Source organism: Micropterus salmoides, unplaced genomic scaffold, assembly GCF_014851395.1.
Source record: "Micropterus salmoides isolate LMB-PRFRI ecotype aquatic unplaced genomic scaffold, ASM1485139v1 Ms_hic_scaffold_2950, whole genome shotgun sequence".
Lineage (NCBI taxonomy): Eukaryota > Metazoa > Chordata > Actinopteri > Centrarchiformes > Centrarchidae > Micropterus > Micropterus salmoides.
The window spans coordinates 1-15,818 of NW_024042207.1; the positions used below are offsets into that span (position 1 = coordinate 1).

The following is a 15,818-nucleotide window of genomic DNA, read 5'->3' on the forward strand; positions in this document are numbered from 1 at the left end:
TTTGTATCATAAAAACCAATGCTCCCCTTCACAGTACATCACACCACAGGCAATACCTTGAGTCGGACCCGGAGACTAGGGTTGGACAGCAGATGAATGCAGCGCTCCATAACTTCTTTGGTGATGCGGAGGTGGGAGGGAAGCTCTGCTTTTACATCAGGACCACCAATATCTTTAACATCCTCACACTCGATGGGAGGAGGGACTTCTAGAGAGACAGTGATGGTCAGACAGATGATGTATGATTGACAGTCTTGGCAAGCACCCAATATTGACTCTGGTTCTTATATTTCACACTTTATTGTTATTGATACTGTATTTTCTTTAATATCATATCCCAGTTTCCCCACTGATAATTGTAATCTAATATAACCACTACAACAAACGTGAAACCTATGCTAAAATGAAATATAATTTCCTGGTAGTCCTCATAAAGACACAATGCGGTTTTACCGAGGCCCTTAGTGTCGTCCTCCTCTATTCCAATGCCCTCTGCCAGCTCTTTCTGTTTGCGGTAGTCCAGCAAGAATTGGCGGATGTTGAGGACTTCCTTGTGAGTGGAGGTCTGCTTAGGTCTGGCAGACTCACCGACCCTACCACAACTGGAGGGAAACCACCTCGCTATAGGAAAAATAACAAAAAGAACAGGTTAGGATAGATATTCTTTGTTTTGTCTCCATCCTTGATGTTATTTGTTAGTTAGTTCACAGAGATCACTTGTCAATCAAATACTGGTACACCTTTTTGCCATTTTCTATTGATATTATTACTTTGAATTATCTAGCACACGTACCTAAAAGCTCCACAGAGCTGCAGAATCTGATCATCTGATTCAAAATATTTAGTGGTCATGTAATTTAAATTTTTCTATCTCTGGTAAAATGCAAGACTAAACTCTTTTCTCTACAGTAATTAGAATTTGACTAGTTAAGGATTGTGCAGGGGCCAGTCATTTTTAAAATTTTGTATGAATATTCATGGCCTTTTAATGCCAAAAATGAATAACTGGTTTGTATTTCCACTAAATAAATAGTGAATATTATATTTCTATTCTTTAAAACATCGTGTGATACTAAACCCCCCTACTAAAATCAACAATCCATCATTAAATGTTTTGAATATAAGTGAACTAAATGCTAAGACAAAGTGTAGTAGATAAGCAATATATTAATTTTGTCCCTTATCCTTTTTCACCCTGACCGTATAAAAGGAGTTGAAATTAGTTCTGAATCTCACCCAGCGCTGCCATGAGTGTGTGCAGCACAGAACAGAAAAGAGCAGCTGTGTTGTCATAGCTGAGATCCAGAGCCATCAGCACATCCTGAACAATGTCCTCAACCAGAGGTAGCAGGCTGCAGTCAGAGTGAGTTAACATCACTGTCAACACACGTGGAGCCTAGCCAACAAGAGGGGAATATGATGAAAAACATGTTGAGGGTGCAGCAAAGCCATGTAAACCCATTTACAGTATTCACCTGGGTCATGAACACAGTGGTGTGCACTCTGGCCCGATGACTTGGACTACAGTCAAACTCGAGTCTGATTACTTTAGACTTGACTTTAATGCTTCTAAATTGTGACTTCACTTGGACTGTAGCCTTTTGACTTGAATGACTTGATATCCTCTCTAAGACCAAAGATATGGTATAAAAACATATGCAGTTAATTAAATCTTAATTTTCCTGACAGATAAACTATAACCCCCAAACCGGTAAATTAAAACAAATATCACAAAAAAAAAGTTCCACCAAGAATTTCTTTTCATTTCACTATCTGAGCCATCATCCTGTTTCTTAGACCCTATCCTAACTAAGCTGCATAAAGAAGCCTAGTTGACTGTTAGTTAGCTCTTCTTTACGAGAAACTATAAATCTGTCTTTATTAACAGGCTATGTACCACAGTCCTTTATTGTACATGTAATTAAACCTCTTCTTAAAAAGCCCACTTTTTAAAACTCCGGGTGGCGTTTTAGTGCAAACGGCAAAAAACGGAGGACTTTAGAAACAATGACGCAGACGCTCAGGTTTGGCTCTCTGATTGGATCTTATATGGCATACAAAGCAGAAACAGGATGCTACTGTTAATACTACATACTAACTTGTCAATAATCATTTTGTTGAACATTTGAAAGTTTGCTATAGCACGTCAAACTTTTTTTAATGTCCCACCCCATCCGGGCTGTGATTGGTCAGTTGACGAAAAGTAACTGAGAAGCACATCAGCTTTATGAAAAGTTGAAAATGTAAAATATTTGAACTGTCTAACTGCCTACGACGCCCCTCTGTTTCTGACAAGAGAGACTGGCCCACCGGCATTTCTCTTGGTGCTCCGGTGGCGAGCCCCACTATGTTTTAAACATACGCTTATGTTAACAAACGCTATGTTTTAGACAAAGTTGCTTCGATCTTCTTGAGATTTGGTGGGTTTATTGCTCTCATGATAAAGAACACATGTCTGTTTTTTTTATGAGATTTTGCTCAACAGGAAGTTAGCCATTTTGCACTTCCTGTGTCATTTTTAATTTTTTAAACAGATGTTCAGGGCATTACATTAATCGTGCAGCACTACTTATTACCCAACCAGAGCACTGTGCTCCCAGAATGCAGGGTTACTTGTGGTCTCCAAAAGTAGACTAGGAGCCAGAGCGTTCAGCTATCAAGCTCCTCTCCTGTGGAACCAGGTTCCAGTTTGGGTTCAGGAGGCAGACACCATCTCCACATTTAAGAGTAGGCTTAAGACTTTCCTCTTTGATAAAGCTTATAGTTAGGGCTGGCTCAGGTAGTCCTGAACCATCCCTTAGTTATGCTGCTATAGGCCTAGACTGCCGGGGGACTTCCCATGATGCACTGAGCTCCTCTCTCCTCTTCTCCCTCACCATCTGTATGCATTCTTATCCCAATAATGCATTTTTTTGCTCCCTCGTCTCTCTTTTTGTCACTTTAAGCAGGTATTTCTGCAAGAACCCCACAAATGTGGGTTTAATTTCACTGTATAAACTGCTACTGCTATTAGGTTCATTGTGTTTATTGTTAGCTCCTATTATGCCACTTATTTATTTTTTGTTTGTACTGCTGAAATGGTTAGTCAATATTCGATCAATCAAGAATTCTGAAAAAATCACTGGCAAACATAAAGATCTGTGGCTTTTTCTGTTTTGACAAAACAAGCAAATGGGCTTGGGCTCTGATAACTTATGATGGCGATTCACTATTTTCTAAAGTAAATGATTAACCAATTATACAATAAAATTAAAATTAAACTTTAACATAACTATAGATAAATTGATGATGAAACTTATTTTTAGTTGCCACTCTTTTCATCTGTGAAACCATATTTAAATGTAAATGTAAATGCTCCGTACTTGTATAGCACCTTTCTAGTCTTTTCGACCACTCAAAGCGCTTTTACACTACATCTGCATTCACCAGTCATACACATTCATACACTGAGCCTAAGTGCTCAAACGGAAATTAACATTCACACTCATTCATACACGGGCGGAATAGCCGCCAGGGGCAATTCGGGGTTCAGTATCTTGCCCACTTCGACACGCAACCAGGGGGAGCCAGGGATTGAACCGCAGACCTTCCGATTAACGGCCAACCCGCTCTACCTCTTGAGCCACAGCCGCCCACAAATTTTTTTTTTAAACATATTTCTACTGTAAAATGGTTATAAAATTTTTTTAAATGTTGTCTTTGTTTCCTTAGTTCTTATTCTTCTCTGTTTCTAGTGCTACGGTACATTACTGTGCATTCTAACATGTTGAACCGCATCAGTTTTACCTGTGGATGCTGGCTGAGCCTCTGCAGGTTAAGTGATATGTCATTGAGCAGGTAGTCCGAGTTCTCATTGATCAGCTCCTTTAAAGAGTGGTAGCCACAGGCCTTGCTGACGTCCCACATGGTGCCCAGCGCTGCCTGGCTGACGAGCAATGTCTCCTCCCCAGCTTTCTCCAGTACAGGGTACAGTGATGTCATCAACAAGGGACGGAAGTCACGTCCCAAGGCCTGAGCAAAGCAGGCGATGCCCTCAAGTTGGATACACAGTTGCCAGATGTTGCTGTTGAGATGGTGGATTGTAGAGGTGGACGATGAGGGAGACGGGGAGGCAAATGTGGAAGGAATCACTTGGAGTGAGTTTGCATTAGTGTTGCTGGCATTGCTGTTGGATATGGAGACGAGTCTGGATGGGCTGAGCAGCTACAGAGAGACAAATGACAAATCCCATTATCATATATCATCCAGTTTTACAGTTGTCTTCTACAATTCAGTGTGTTTTATTTAATAGACATAAAAAGGTCATTATAAAGATGACATGTTTACATTTAAAAGCATGAGCAGACAGGTGTGTTTAAACCTGAATTCACAAGGTAATACTATTCTGAGCACAAAAACAACAAAGTTAAAGAGAAGAGGAGAAGGAACCAGAAATCACATAGACTGTGGTTGCAAATTCATACAAAAATCATCTCTGCAAATGTTTTAAGAGGAATGGAAATTCTTATGCTGAAAATGTTAATTAGGTTTGAAAGATACACATGATGTGTTTTGATGAGAAACAGCGAATGTAAAAACTCCAGAGTACCTTAAATTTGACCTTAAATCAGGTGGCCCAAACAAAGAAATATCACCACATTCCAACATTAACCATACGTCCATTATGAAAACATTTTAGACCACCTGATGGTCAAGCCCATCAGCTATAATAGCTGTTACCCTGCTGTATCAGTACAAACTTAAAACCAGTGGCTCTGTCTTAGGCCCCATCCACATTACTACCTCTTTGTTTTAAAACGGAGACCTTTTGCTCTGTTTCCACCTCCCGTCCAGACTAAAACTGCGAAAATGAAGATCTAAAACGGAGAAGTTTGGAAATGCTGCCGACCCCATTTTTTGTTTTAGAACTCAAAAATGGGGGACTTTAAAAATGATGAGCAGACGCTCACATTTGGCTCTCTGATTGGGTCTTATAAATCATGCAAAGCAGACACACATTGCTACTGAGGCTATTTTTATTAAAATATTTTGTACCGTACAAATAACTTACAGCCTACACTTGTAAGTTACTGAGATCGTATTCATTTTAAAACTCTGTTTTTAAACAAAAACGGAGTAGTGTGGAAGGGGCCTTTAACTTTTTCCATAAAATGATCATCAACACTGATGTCAGCATTTACAGCCAACTGCCTGTAGTTTCCATCATGTTCAAATGTATTCCATATTCCATTTATGAATGGAACTAATTTGACTTGAGTGAGCTCTACAGTGTAGTATATTTCTGTGCTTAGAATCAATTTAATTTGGTTGTGTGCCGCCTCCATGGGCAAACATTTAAGCTGACAAAGAGAAACTGCAAGTTTATCTACAAACTAAATCAGTGTTGGCAATGTTTCCCGGCCTCTGTTGGTTGGAGGACCTGAGATATTTTCTCTGCCTGTCAGCTCAATAATCCAGCCTTGAAAGATTAGAGCAGTTACTTGTAACCCTGAAGCAGTTTCTCCCTTTGCTCAGTGTGTTGAGGCAAAGGAGCACACATCGATAATTCCATTCATACTGTGAACAAAGTATGGATCTCTCTCAATAAAGCCTGATGTGCTTTGGAGTGAAGTGACCATGATCAAATTAAACACAGAAGGAATTGTGCACTATGGGCTGATTGTGGGAGACTAATATCACACTTGGTTAGAAACTATTTACAGAGTACAAAATGAGAAGCTAAATCGTGAAATCAAATAACAAATTATCACGTCTTCATTCAGAATATCATTCCATGAAGAGTGACATCATGTATTAAAAGTGATGATCAGCAAACTATCTGGGAGTGATCACCGAATTGAGCTGGTGATGAGGTAATATTCACAGCACGTAAGACAATCCATTATCACATTAAAACGTAAGAAAGCAGCAGGGCTGAACTATTCTCACCTGCTGGTCCTCCCGGTCTCTATCCATCTCCTCACCAACAGTAATCAAGTGCCAGTTCTTCAGACTGGTGTATTCCTCCATGATAGACACCACTGCCATCTTGAGGTCCTCCTGGGTGGCAGAGTGTCTCCAGACTTGACTCTCCAAACCATGAGTCTCTGTTGCCACGGCTATGCCCGCAGAACCCCTGACAATCTCATTTAGCACCATGGCAGCCTGCTTTCTGTATGCAGAAGACATTTGGTACAGATCCAGAAAGTGATCTGTCAGCAAGTACATGTTGCCATAGTAACCTAAAGATAGAAAGAGGGAATGTTCTTTTATACTTTTGGGAGGAGAGCGGTCAAAAAAAAGGCAAATGTAAACATATTGTAGCAAAATATAGCTAGCTTTATTACATTATGTAATAGTATCGAATGAAAGTTCAACTTTTAAAAGAATCAACGTAGACATAGAGGACCGTTATGTATGAAGAGTGAAAGAAAGAAAGAAATGTACTGTACTTTGACGCAGTCTTTCCATTAGGTCTGTATCAAACAGCCCTTATACCTACCTAATGTTCGACAGATCTCCATGAGCACAGAGAAGATCTTCTCATCTGTGAAGTAGAGAAAATGCTTCCTCTGAATGTGGGCAGTGTACGAATCATGAGAGCCTGAGCTTGTCTCTATGGAAGCAGCGTAACTCCTTTCCTCTACAATGCGAACATCCATCACATCCAGCTCCAGCACCTGTTGAGACATACAAAGGTGTTTTTGTTTTTTCCCTCCCAACCATTTATTTTGACTTTTTGGTTGTGTCACAAGCAAGAAACAATTACCGCTTAAAATACCACTTAACTCAGCTTGTCAACCATACAAAATACTATATGTTGTTGTAATCTAATAATTAGATGATTTGTTAATTATCATTTAAACAGTGCTGTAGTTTTTTAGTAATACTGAAGTATGTTTGGTTCAGGTGCTACATTTTGAGTGTCTCCAATACTAAAATAAACAGTACATATAAAAATGTATTGCAAGTAACCTAAACTAACATACAAGAAAAGTTGCTGTTTCACAACTGGCAGTAACAAGGCAATAAATTCGATCTTGATGTGGGATTGTTTTCTACCTACTCTCCCCATTTGTTTATTATTCTGTTGTGGTTCATGTATGAAAGATTTGGTACGTTATAAGGATAAACTGGCTAGAATATCTGGTTTTCTACCCCAGTATCTTCACAAGACTGCCTGCCTGCACCTCAGCTAAAAGTTTAGAGGAGCTACTATATATAACTGCCCATTGCAAAATAGCCCATTTCTTCACTAAAAATACCCCAAAACCAACTGAAAAAATAGACTCTATAGAAAAAAGGGACACAGTGTCCAGTAGAGAGAGTCAGGCTATTCAGATGTTATATCTACAGCCGCATTTATTTAGATTTGACACAGTTTATTTACACTGCCTTGTAGATTTTATCCTGTAAATCCCGCATTTCCTTATTTTGTTGAAACAGAATCACTGGGCTCTATTTTGGTGTCTGCTAGTGTGCACTGTGGTTACTTCCTTGCCTGCGCAGGTTTGGTATCTTGGTGAATCACTGAGTTAGAGGTTTGTGATGATGCCAATCCAGCCGTGCACTGGTCAACAGCTCCTGTGTGTTCCACAGTATTTTTCACACCCATTAACCTCTATGAAGTTATATAAAACACTTTATTAATTAATTGTTCGTCATTCCACTTTTATTGTTTGTTTTTCAAACAGCTGACATGGTCACACTGTAAAAGAGTTTTATATCATTAATGCCTGTGAGTAAAGAATAAAGATTAATAAGTGATTGGCAGCTCTTTCATCTAAGAAAGTTAGTTAGTAGTCTATATTGTAGGCTTTTCCTTTACACTAGTGACTCTCTACAGCTTTCTCAAGGCAGCAGGTGTCTCAATCTCAAGCCACAACTGCACACGGCAGTTCCCCTGTTTAAATTTTGTACAACCAGCATCAGACTGCTGTAAAATGACCACAGATGCTTTTGTGTACATCAAACTTGTTGTTTTGAGTGATCATATACAGTTTCTACTGAAAATTAACAGATGAGTTGGAGACGGACAAGGAAGGGCTAAACTGCACGTGATTTCATATAAGGATGGCTTTACTCTGGCTTTACTCTGAAATTTAGAAACTGTGTATACACTGTGGAGTCCTTCTGCTTCCTGTGCACTATCATCACCCAGGACCTCAAGTGGAAGCTGAGTATCAGCTCCTAGAAACTAACAAAGCCCAGCAGAGGATGTACTTCCTGTGGCAGCTGAAGAAATTCAATCTGCCAAAGACAATAATGATGCACTACACTGCCTCACTGAGTTCATCCTCATAACCATCTGGTATGCTGCTGCCACTGCCAAGGACAAGGGCAGGCTGCAGCGTATCATTCACTCCATCCTGCACGCTTCCAGGACTCTGAGGAAGGCAGGAAAGATTGTAGTTGAACCCTTCCAAACCAGAGACAAACTGTTTCAGACAGTCCCCTCTAGCAGGAGGCTGCGGTCGCTCAGGACAGTTTCTTTCCATCTGCAGCCGCCCCATAACCCCTCCTTTACAGTACAGTATACTCATACTGTAAATTTTAGCACATGTAAATCCCACTGCAATTTAAATAACTGCCATGTTACATATTCTTTATTCTTTTACATTTTTTATATCTTATTGTCAATTTTATATTTTATCTTTATGATTCTTGACCTGCAGTGCTTTATCTTTGTTATATTGTCTACCTGTTTATTGTTATGCACCAAAATACCAAAGCAAATTCCTTGCATGTGCATGTAAACGTACCTGGCAATAAAGTTGATTCTGATTCTATATTGTAAGTACAATGAAAAACCAATCCCAACAAAAGAAAATATCCTTTAAAGGCAAGTCCACATAATCCAAATGCTGTTCTCCAAAAATAAAGGGACCAGTGTAAAGACTACAATGTCTGTAACGTGTCTAGTTAATAGTCTGAATGACTACTGCCCGGTGGCACTCCCCCATTCTGATGAAGCGCTGTGAGAAATTGGATCTCCAGCACAAAAAGAACACCCCAGTCATCCTGGATCCTGAGCTGAAAAATTTAAAATTTAAAAATTTTACAACAAATTTAACTTTAATTTCCTTTTGGTGAAGCTGAAGCATGTTGGTTGGTGGAAAAGACCCCACCCCTTTATAACCGATCTGCAGGAACGGGCATTTCTCTTGAGTAGTGACGTCACTGGCTGGAGGGGAACCACACACACAAGATGGGATGACCCGGGTACTAATCTGGATTCCCCCGTTTGAAAAGAGAGTAAACCAAATGCATTCCACCTGTGTTTAAACATGTATTTAGGCTACACAAACAGTCCACTCACTTAACGAGCCTGCCGATGAGTTAAAGAAATCTAACTTGTTGCAGGCTATATGATATAAACTTTTACATGCAGCGCATCACATCCACACGCTGGCGCACAGCGTTTGGCATGATAAGCCAACGAACATGTGATAACAACAGGCTACATGAAACTATGCACTCGTATTTGCTCGACTGACACATTGATTGAATTTAAATGTAATTTCTCCTCCTGTTCACCTTATTTATTAGAATAAATTGCACTGCATACAAGTAGCCTATTAATTAATATGATTCCTGATTACACTGTACAACATATTTGAGGCGTTCTTTTGCAGAAACGGATATCTCCGTTTGTGTTTATGATTCTAAATCTGGTTCATTTTGTGTGCGCTGTAAATGATCTTAAATGATGGGGTTTTTTGCACACAATCTCATTTTTGAAGTGATGAGAAGTTCTTAAAAGTGAGGTGGAACTACCACTTATTCAGTGCCCGAGTCATTTACTGTGGAACACGGACACACAGCTGAGCTATGGGGTGGTGATGGAACAGTGGATAAGACACATGCCTTTGGTGTGAGAGACCCGGGTTCAATCCCCCTACTGTGACCCATCCACCATTGTGTCCCTGAGCAAGACACTTAACCCCTAGTTGCTCCAGAGGCGTGTGACCTCTGACATGTATAGCAATTGTAAGTCGCTTTGGACAAAAGCGTCAGCTAAATGAATAAATGTAATGAAAGAACAAGGCAAATATTTTCATAAGTGCCATGAGAACACATCAAATCAACGCATTATTATGGACTACGCCAGTTAATTTAGGCATTCAAATGGGATGGGCATTGGAAAATAGCGGTAGCTATAACTGCTGTGATGGAAAATTGTTGTACAAGTCTCTATGTAACATCTGTCCCTATAAAGTAAACACACTGTCTGCGATTTTCTTTTACCTCCTCCGCTCAGTGTTAAACACCGGAGCCCCCCAGGGCTGTGTACTACATCACCTGACTGCATTCCCCGACATACAGAGAACTCTGTTGTAAAGTTTGTGGAGAGGACCACCATCATCACCACAAAAATGAGACTTCATATCAGGAGGAAATCGACAATCTTGAAGAGTAGTGCACAGATAACAACTTACTACTCAACGTCAGCAAAACTAAGGATCTGATGGATTTGATTTTAGGAAAAAGGAGGAAAAGACACACACTCCTGTCCACATCAGTGGAGCTGAGGTGGAGCAGATTATCAGTTTCAGGTTCCCGGGAATAAGCATCAGAGAGAATCTTATATGGTTGTCTCACATCTCCACGCTGGTGAAGAAAGCTCAGAAACGACTGGATTTCTTGAGGAAACTTAAGAAGGCCAAATTCCCACGCCAAGTTATTATTAACTTTTACAGAGGAGCAATAGAAAGCATCCTGACTGGAAACATCACTAACATGGGATGTGCACGGCCCAGGACCGGAGGGCTCTGCAGCGGGTGATTAAAACTGCAGAAGATCATTGGTACCCATCTCCTGACCATCAGTGATATCAGTGAGGTGAGGTGCCTACGCAGAGCCCAAAGGATACTAAAGGACAGTACCCACCCAGCCACAGCCTGTTCACTCTGCTACTTTCTGGCAAGCTGTGAGTAGCATAAAGAAACAACTTCATGTCAGTATACAACCCTGTGTTGTAAAATGACAAATAAATCTAGTTCCTACCTTATATATTACAAAGAGCCTGAAATGAGTAGGCTATGTAAGTGAATTACTAAGATACAGCTTTAAATTGTATTCACACATCTGCTGCCTTCATCAAAAATTATTGGCATACCCGATAAAACTTCACCTGCATTTGAATTTGTTAAATAAGTCACTTAATGAAGTGCCTTATTTTCAGATAACAGATATAAAAACATTAAATGTAAAATCACTAGATCTTTAAGAATATGAAGTATAAGCTGATAAAACGGCAGCTATCATTACCTGCATTAAGGCTTTTGAAATCCTCTCAAGATGTGCAGCTGAGTTTAGCACGACAGAGACAAGCGGTCCCAGGACTTTTAAATAACCCAGAAACACATTAAGGACAAAGAGCTTCTTCTGGTCATCAGTAGTCCTCATCAGTCTGGGCAGGGAGGTAGCCAAAACGTGGAGATTCTCTGAAAGCACATCAGTAAAGGTCTGAGCACTGCTGCTGCTTTTACTGGTATCACAGCTGCGGCTACAGCTCTGATTCCTCTGTGATACCGCTCTGAGAGCGACCTCACACCTATAGGAGAGAACAGAAGAGAGGTTTCATTAGGCATCTTGTTATCAGGAAGTCTGGGATTGAATCTTTTCCCTCACAAAAATGTAAATTAAATCAAACCTCTTTCTGACTCTGGGCTCCTCATCATTGATTGCTCCCACCAGTGCTTCCAGAAGCAGCCCCACACACTCTCCCAGTGACTGGCTACATCTGGCCAGCAGATGGTCATCCAGCTCCACCATCTCTAGTCTAACCGTCCAGTGCTGGTGAGCTGAGGTGCAGGAGACGATCTTTCTTAGGAGCACAAATAGTTTCCCTGCTGTGCTCTTCACCCAGGATTCTGTCCGATGGACCAAAAGTTGTCCTATTCTCCCCAGGTCTGGTGAGGGAGTCTTACAGGGCTCACTGGCTTGAAGCTGGGCATCTTCCATGACAAGCCCCACAGTCCTGGACCAAACCTAAATGACAATGTAAGTGAAAAGAGATAATCACTTAATTTTACTTTGGTCCATGACATGTTTTCTACCACAATAGAGTTTTGGTGGCATGTAGAAGTCAGTACAAGTCTACAGATGGATCTGTATACTCTGTAAATTTGGCTTGGCATAATGGACTTTATTCTTGTTCTGCATTTTTCAGTGACCTGGCAGTTAAAATCAGGCATTTTTCATTTGGTCACACAAATTAAACTTTAACTGTAAACATATGCCTATAATATGCATATAATAAGAAGTACAAATGATTATTATTGCAAATTGAATATTTTAAACCTCATGGACACACAAAATTTAAGCATGACTGTACTGTACTGCATCATTACACCAAGAAACACAAATGAACAGAGATATGGTACCTTGATGGCCCTGACTGTGACTGCATGGCCTTGTCTCAGATCTCCTGTAATGATCCTGGCTACAGCCACAGTGATACCAGGTAAGAAGGAAGCCATGGTGCTGCCTATAATGCATCTCTCCTCTGAGGATGGGACTATGTGCTCCTGAGTGCAATCACATTGCAGAGTCAAAGTCTGGAGGCACTTTAACGCTGCTGCCTGTATATCTCGAGATTTCTCCTTCTCTCCTATAGCCAGCAGCAGTGATATGGCAGCTCCCAGTCCGGCCAGCATAACGGGTTCAAAGAGTTTAAAGACTATATCACCGTAAGCAGCATGAAGCAGTGCGTCCAGGCACCTCAGCACTGCTGTTTTAAGCTCCTCAGATGTATCTGCAGGCTTCCCAGGATCGGTTGGACAGCACAGGCAGAGGCAAAGCTCTGAAAGAAGGTCATGCAGGGTGTCCCATCTCTGGACACAAGTGTTCTCCAGCACGTAGCTGATGGCTTCAGCCACAGCCTGCACCAGTTTGTCCTTCTTAGGCCCGGGGACTTTAAGGACAAAGCGAAGAGGAAAGAGGACATACTCTTGGAGCTGCTGCAACGTGGCATCATTGACTTCTTTCAACTGGGCACTCAGTAACTCCACATTGGTCACAGTGGGCTCTCGGGTTAGCAGGACACAGGTCGGGCGTAGATAGGCAAATGCAATCTTAGGATCACTGATCTCAGCCATGGTCAACTTTATGAGGGGGTACAGAAAGAGAAATGGTAGATGCAGGAATAAGACAAAGAAAACTAATTAGTTTTAAAGTACCGTAGGAAGAAATTGAAGTTAACACATTCTTAGATCATTTAAAAACAATTTACTTTTTATCTTTGTAATTTAATCTGTAATGGTCACATGTTGACTGGTAACTTTTAGAGGTGATATTTAAAATCCCTGCTGCCTTCAAAATTTAGCAAACTGCATGTCAGCATTATCGGTGGTAATGGTGGTTGTGCTCACGATGATATTCTGCATTGCCTGAGACTCTGCCGTGACATTCTGTTTTTAGGTTTGTTGTGCCAACAAGTATTAAGTTAGCTACACTATGCAATGCTGTTTTGATGACTTATTATTATTACTACAATATACAATTGGTCACTTTGTTAAGTAACAGATATATAACATAAAGTATATAGTACTATAGTAGTAGTAGTTATAGCAACAATGTTCTGCATTCCAGGCAACTGGGAACTGGAAAATTTCTGACCTCCAACAAGAAAAAGTACTTTGTAACGCCACTTGAAGTGGGATTTCCTACTTGTGAACTCGGAGAAAAAAAAATTGTACCCCCAGTAGCAGCCGAATGACGTCACACAAGAAATGCTAAATCATAAACGTAAAGTATTAAATTAAAATAATACATACTAGTATCAAATAGTAAAACTTCTTCTGCATATAAATTGATGAAGAAATATTTTGTCAATGTTATTAGGTAGCTGGCTAAAGGAAAAAATGTTCACTAACGTTACCCAAAAGTTATTCAGGAAAATGTTAAAAATTCCCAGAAATGTGAAAACATTTGGAAATATAGCCTACAACTTTTGCTGACTTTTGAGGATTACCAACTGATGTAGCTAGAAGATACGTTAACGAGTAACGTATATTTATCTTCTTTTTTTTTTTTTATAAAATGGCCATCCTTTTAATTAACACCAAGTGCACTGCTGAGGGTTTAACTGTGGATAAACTCGCCAGAGAAACACAAGTTTGTCACGGTCAGCCATGTTTATTGTTCACACTTGGTGTCATACACCACCATGCACCTGAAACGCTCTGAGTTTGAGAGTCGGATATTTCAACTTGGACATTTCCCAGTTCCGACCGCTCTGGAACGTTAATTAAGTTATCCAACGTGCTGCTGAAGCTGCACTGCGGTAAGTTACGAGCGCCAACAAACAGGTAGCCTACCTTCACATTAGTAGTGTTAAGTGGACCCACTGCGCAGAGCAATGAGCACGTACAACAGGTAAATATCAAAATAGAATAATTACAACAGAACACTGGTAATGTTACACACCCTAACTAAAGGCAACTGTCGTGATTCTGCGTCGATGTCGCACATGTTTGACGTAGGGCAAAAAAACCCACTTCCGGTTTTGGCGCTTTAGCTTCAAAATAAAAAGAGCACAAAGTTTTACTGGAAAAAGAAAACCCCCTAGAAATATTTCATAAACAATGCTTTCATCGTAGAAATGTGTCACTCTTGTCATGCCATTAAGGCATTATCGAACTGAATAGAATGTATAAGTTAGTAGTTGTTTAACTAAATCTCAATCGTTTAAATTGTTTTATTATATAAAATCGAGATTTCTTTCTTTCAAAAAAGAGTGACTTATAGTCTCATGAAAATGAATGCTCTGGTAAAAGTTCAAACAACTCTTAACTCTAGCAAGCTGCATTTCATTCAGTGTCTGAAGACATTTGTTTTATTTTGCAAGAAGATGCAACCCATATCGGAAGTCCACCTTGATAATGAATTTGGAAACCAGAGACTGTTCCAGTATATAAATTTAGCTATTTTAATTACGCATTTTATTAACATACTAACATTACATATTTTCATGGCTTTTTCCGTCGATGTAATGGATGTCAGACTGCTAGCCTAATCACGAAGGTAATGCAATGTCTAACGTTACAATTAGCAGTAAAGGTTAGCTTAAACACGGCTAACATGTTAGCTAAAACTAGCTCTGGTATAAGGTAACGCTATAGCCGGGTTAAATCTTTGGGCCACGTTAACTGAAACTCTGCCAGAGCTTTTCGAAAAAGCCTTTCGATAACATGCAGTCAGTGGACGAAGTACTTTTTATTACAGTTAAACGTTTGATCACCTTGGTCACCTTTCCTTCTGCGGTGTCCTTCCAAACTCACTCAGTATCTGGCAAGTTAATGAGTCTAATAAATAGATGGCCTCTCCACTATGAATCAATAAGGACAAGACAAACAATATTGGTGAGAAAAAGTATCTGATGAGAAAGAAGAGCATGCTTTGCAGGAGTGCATAAGGAAGTCAGTCCATTTACTCGCAGCAAAACATGTTACCATAATTATGCAGATGACACACACATTTACACATAACTAGATCACCAGCACTATCATGCCATGCAAGAGAATTGACCAAATCACCCATTGGATGTGCCAGAAGTGTTCTTCAACTAAACAAAAATAACACTTTAGTCCTTGTTTTTGGAACCAAGGAAGAACAATTAAAAGTTAGGCTTAAAAGACCTGCACTTCTACAGCATTCTATCACCTGAAGAATACATCAAGGACTTGTGTCACAGCAGGATTCGGAAAAACTTGTCTATGTATTTACCTTCAGTCAACTCGACTATTACTCTGTTTTTACAGGTCTCCCAAAAAAATCGTTCTGATTCAGTACGTTGCTGCTCGAGTCATCACTAAGAGCACACAAGTAGATCA

At 40.0% G+C, this 15,818-nt stretch overlaps 1 protein-coding gene across 1 annotated transcript; it reads right to left on the bottom strand.

The window, feature by feature from the left end:
- Positions 1-38: 38 nt before the first annotated feature.
- Positions 39-14,444, bottom strand: LOC119882161 (TELO2-interacting protein 1 homolog). Its single transcript, XM_038692173.1, has 10 exons — positions 14,304-14,444; positions 12,369-13,088; positions 11,636-11,973; positions 11,251-11,536; positions 6,482-6,659; positions 5,929-6,221; positions 3,787-4,203; positions 1,237-1,396; positions 454-621; positions 39-208 (listed from the first exon to the last, which is right to left on the bottom strand). The coding sequence occupies exons 2-10, from the start codon at positions 13,080-13,082 to the stop codon at positions 39-41; spliced, it is 2,724 nt and encodes a 907-aa protein (XP_038548101.1). The 5' UTR covers positions 13,083-13,088; positions 14,304-14,444.
- Between the last annotated feature and the right edge of the window lie 1,374 nt (positions 14,445-15,818).

What these genes read in the sequence shown, in the direction of transcription:
- LOC119882161 (XM_038692173.1), bottom strand. Translation starts at nt 13,082, where the DNA reads ATGGCTGAGATCAGTGATCCTAAGATTGCATTTGCCTATCTACGCCCG. An exon ending in TCACAGTCAGGGCCATCAAG is followed by an intron (nt 11,974 to 12,368) that starts GTACCATATCTC and finishes ATTGTCATTTAG; the next exon opens with GTTTGGTCCAGGACTGTGGG. An exon ending in GAGCCCAGAGTCAGAAAGAG is followed by an intron (nt 11,537 to 11,635) that starts GTTTGATTTAAT and finishes TCTCTCCTATAG; the next exon opens with GTGTGAGGTCGCTCTCAGAG.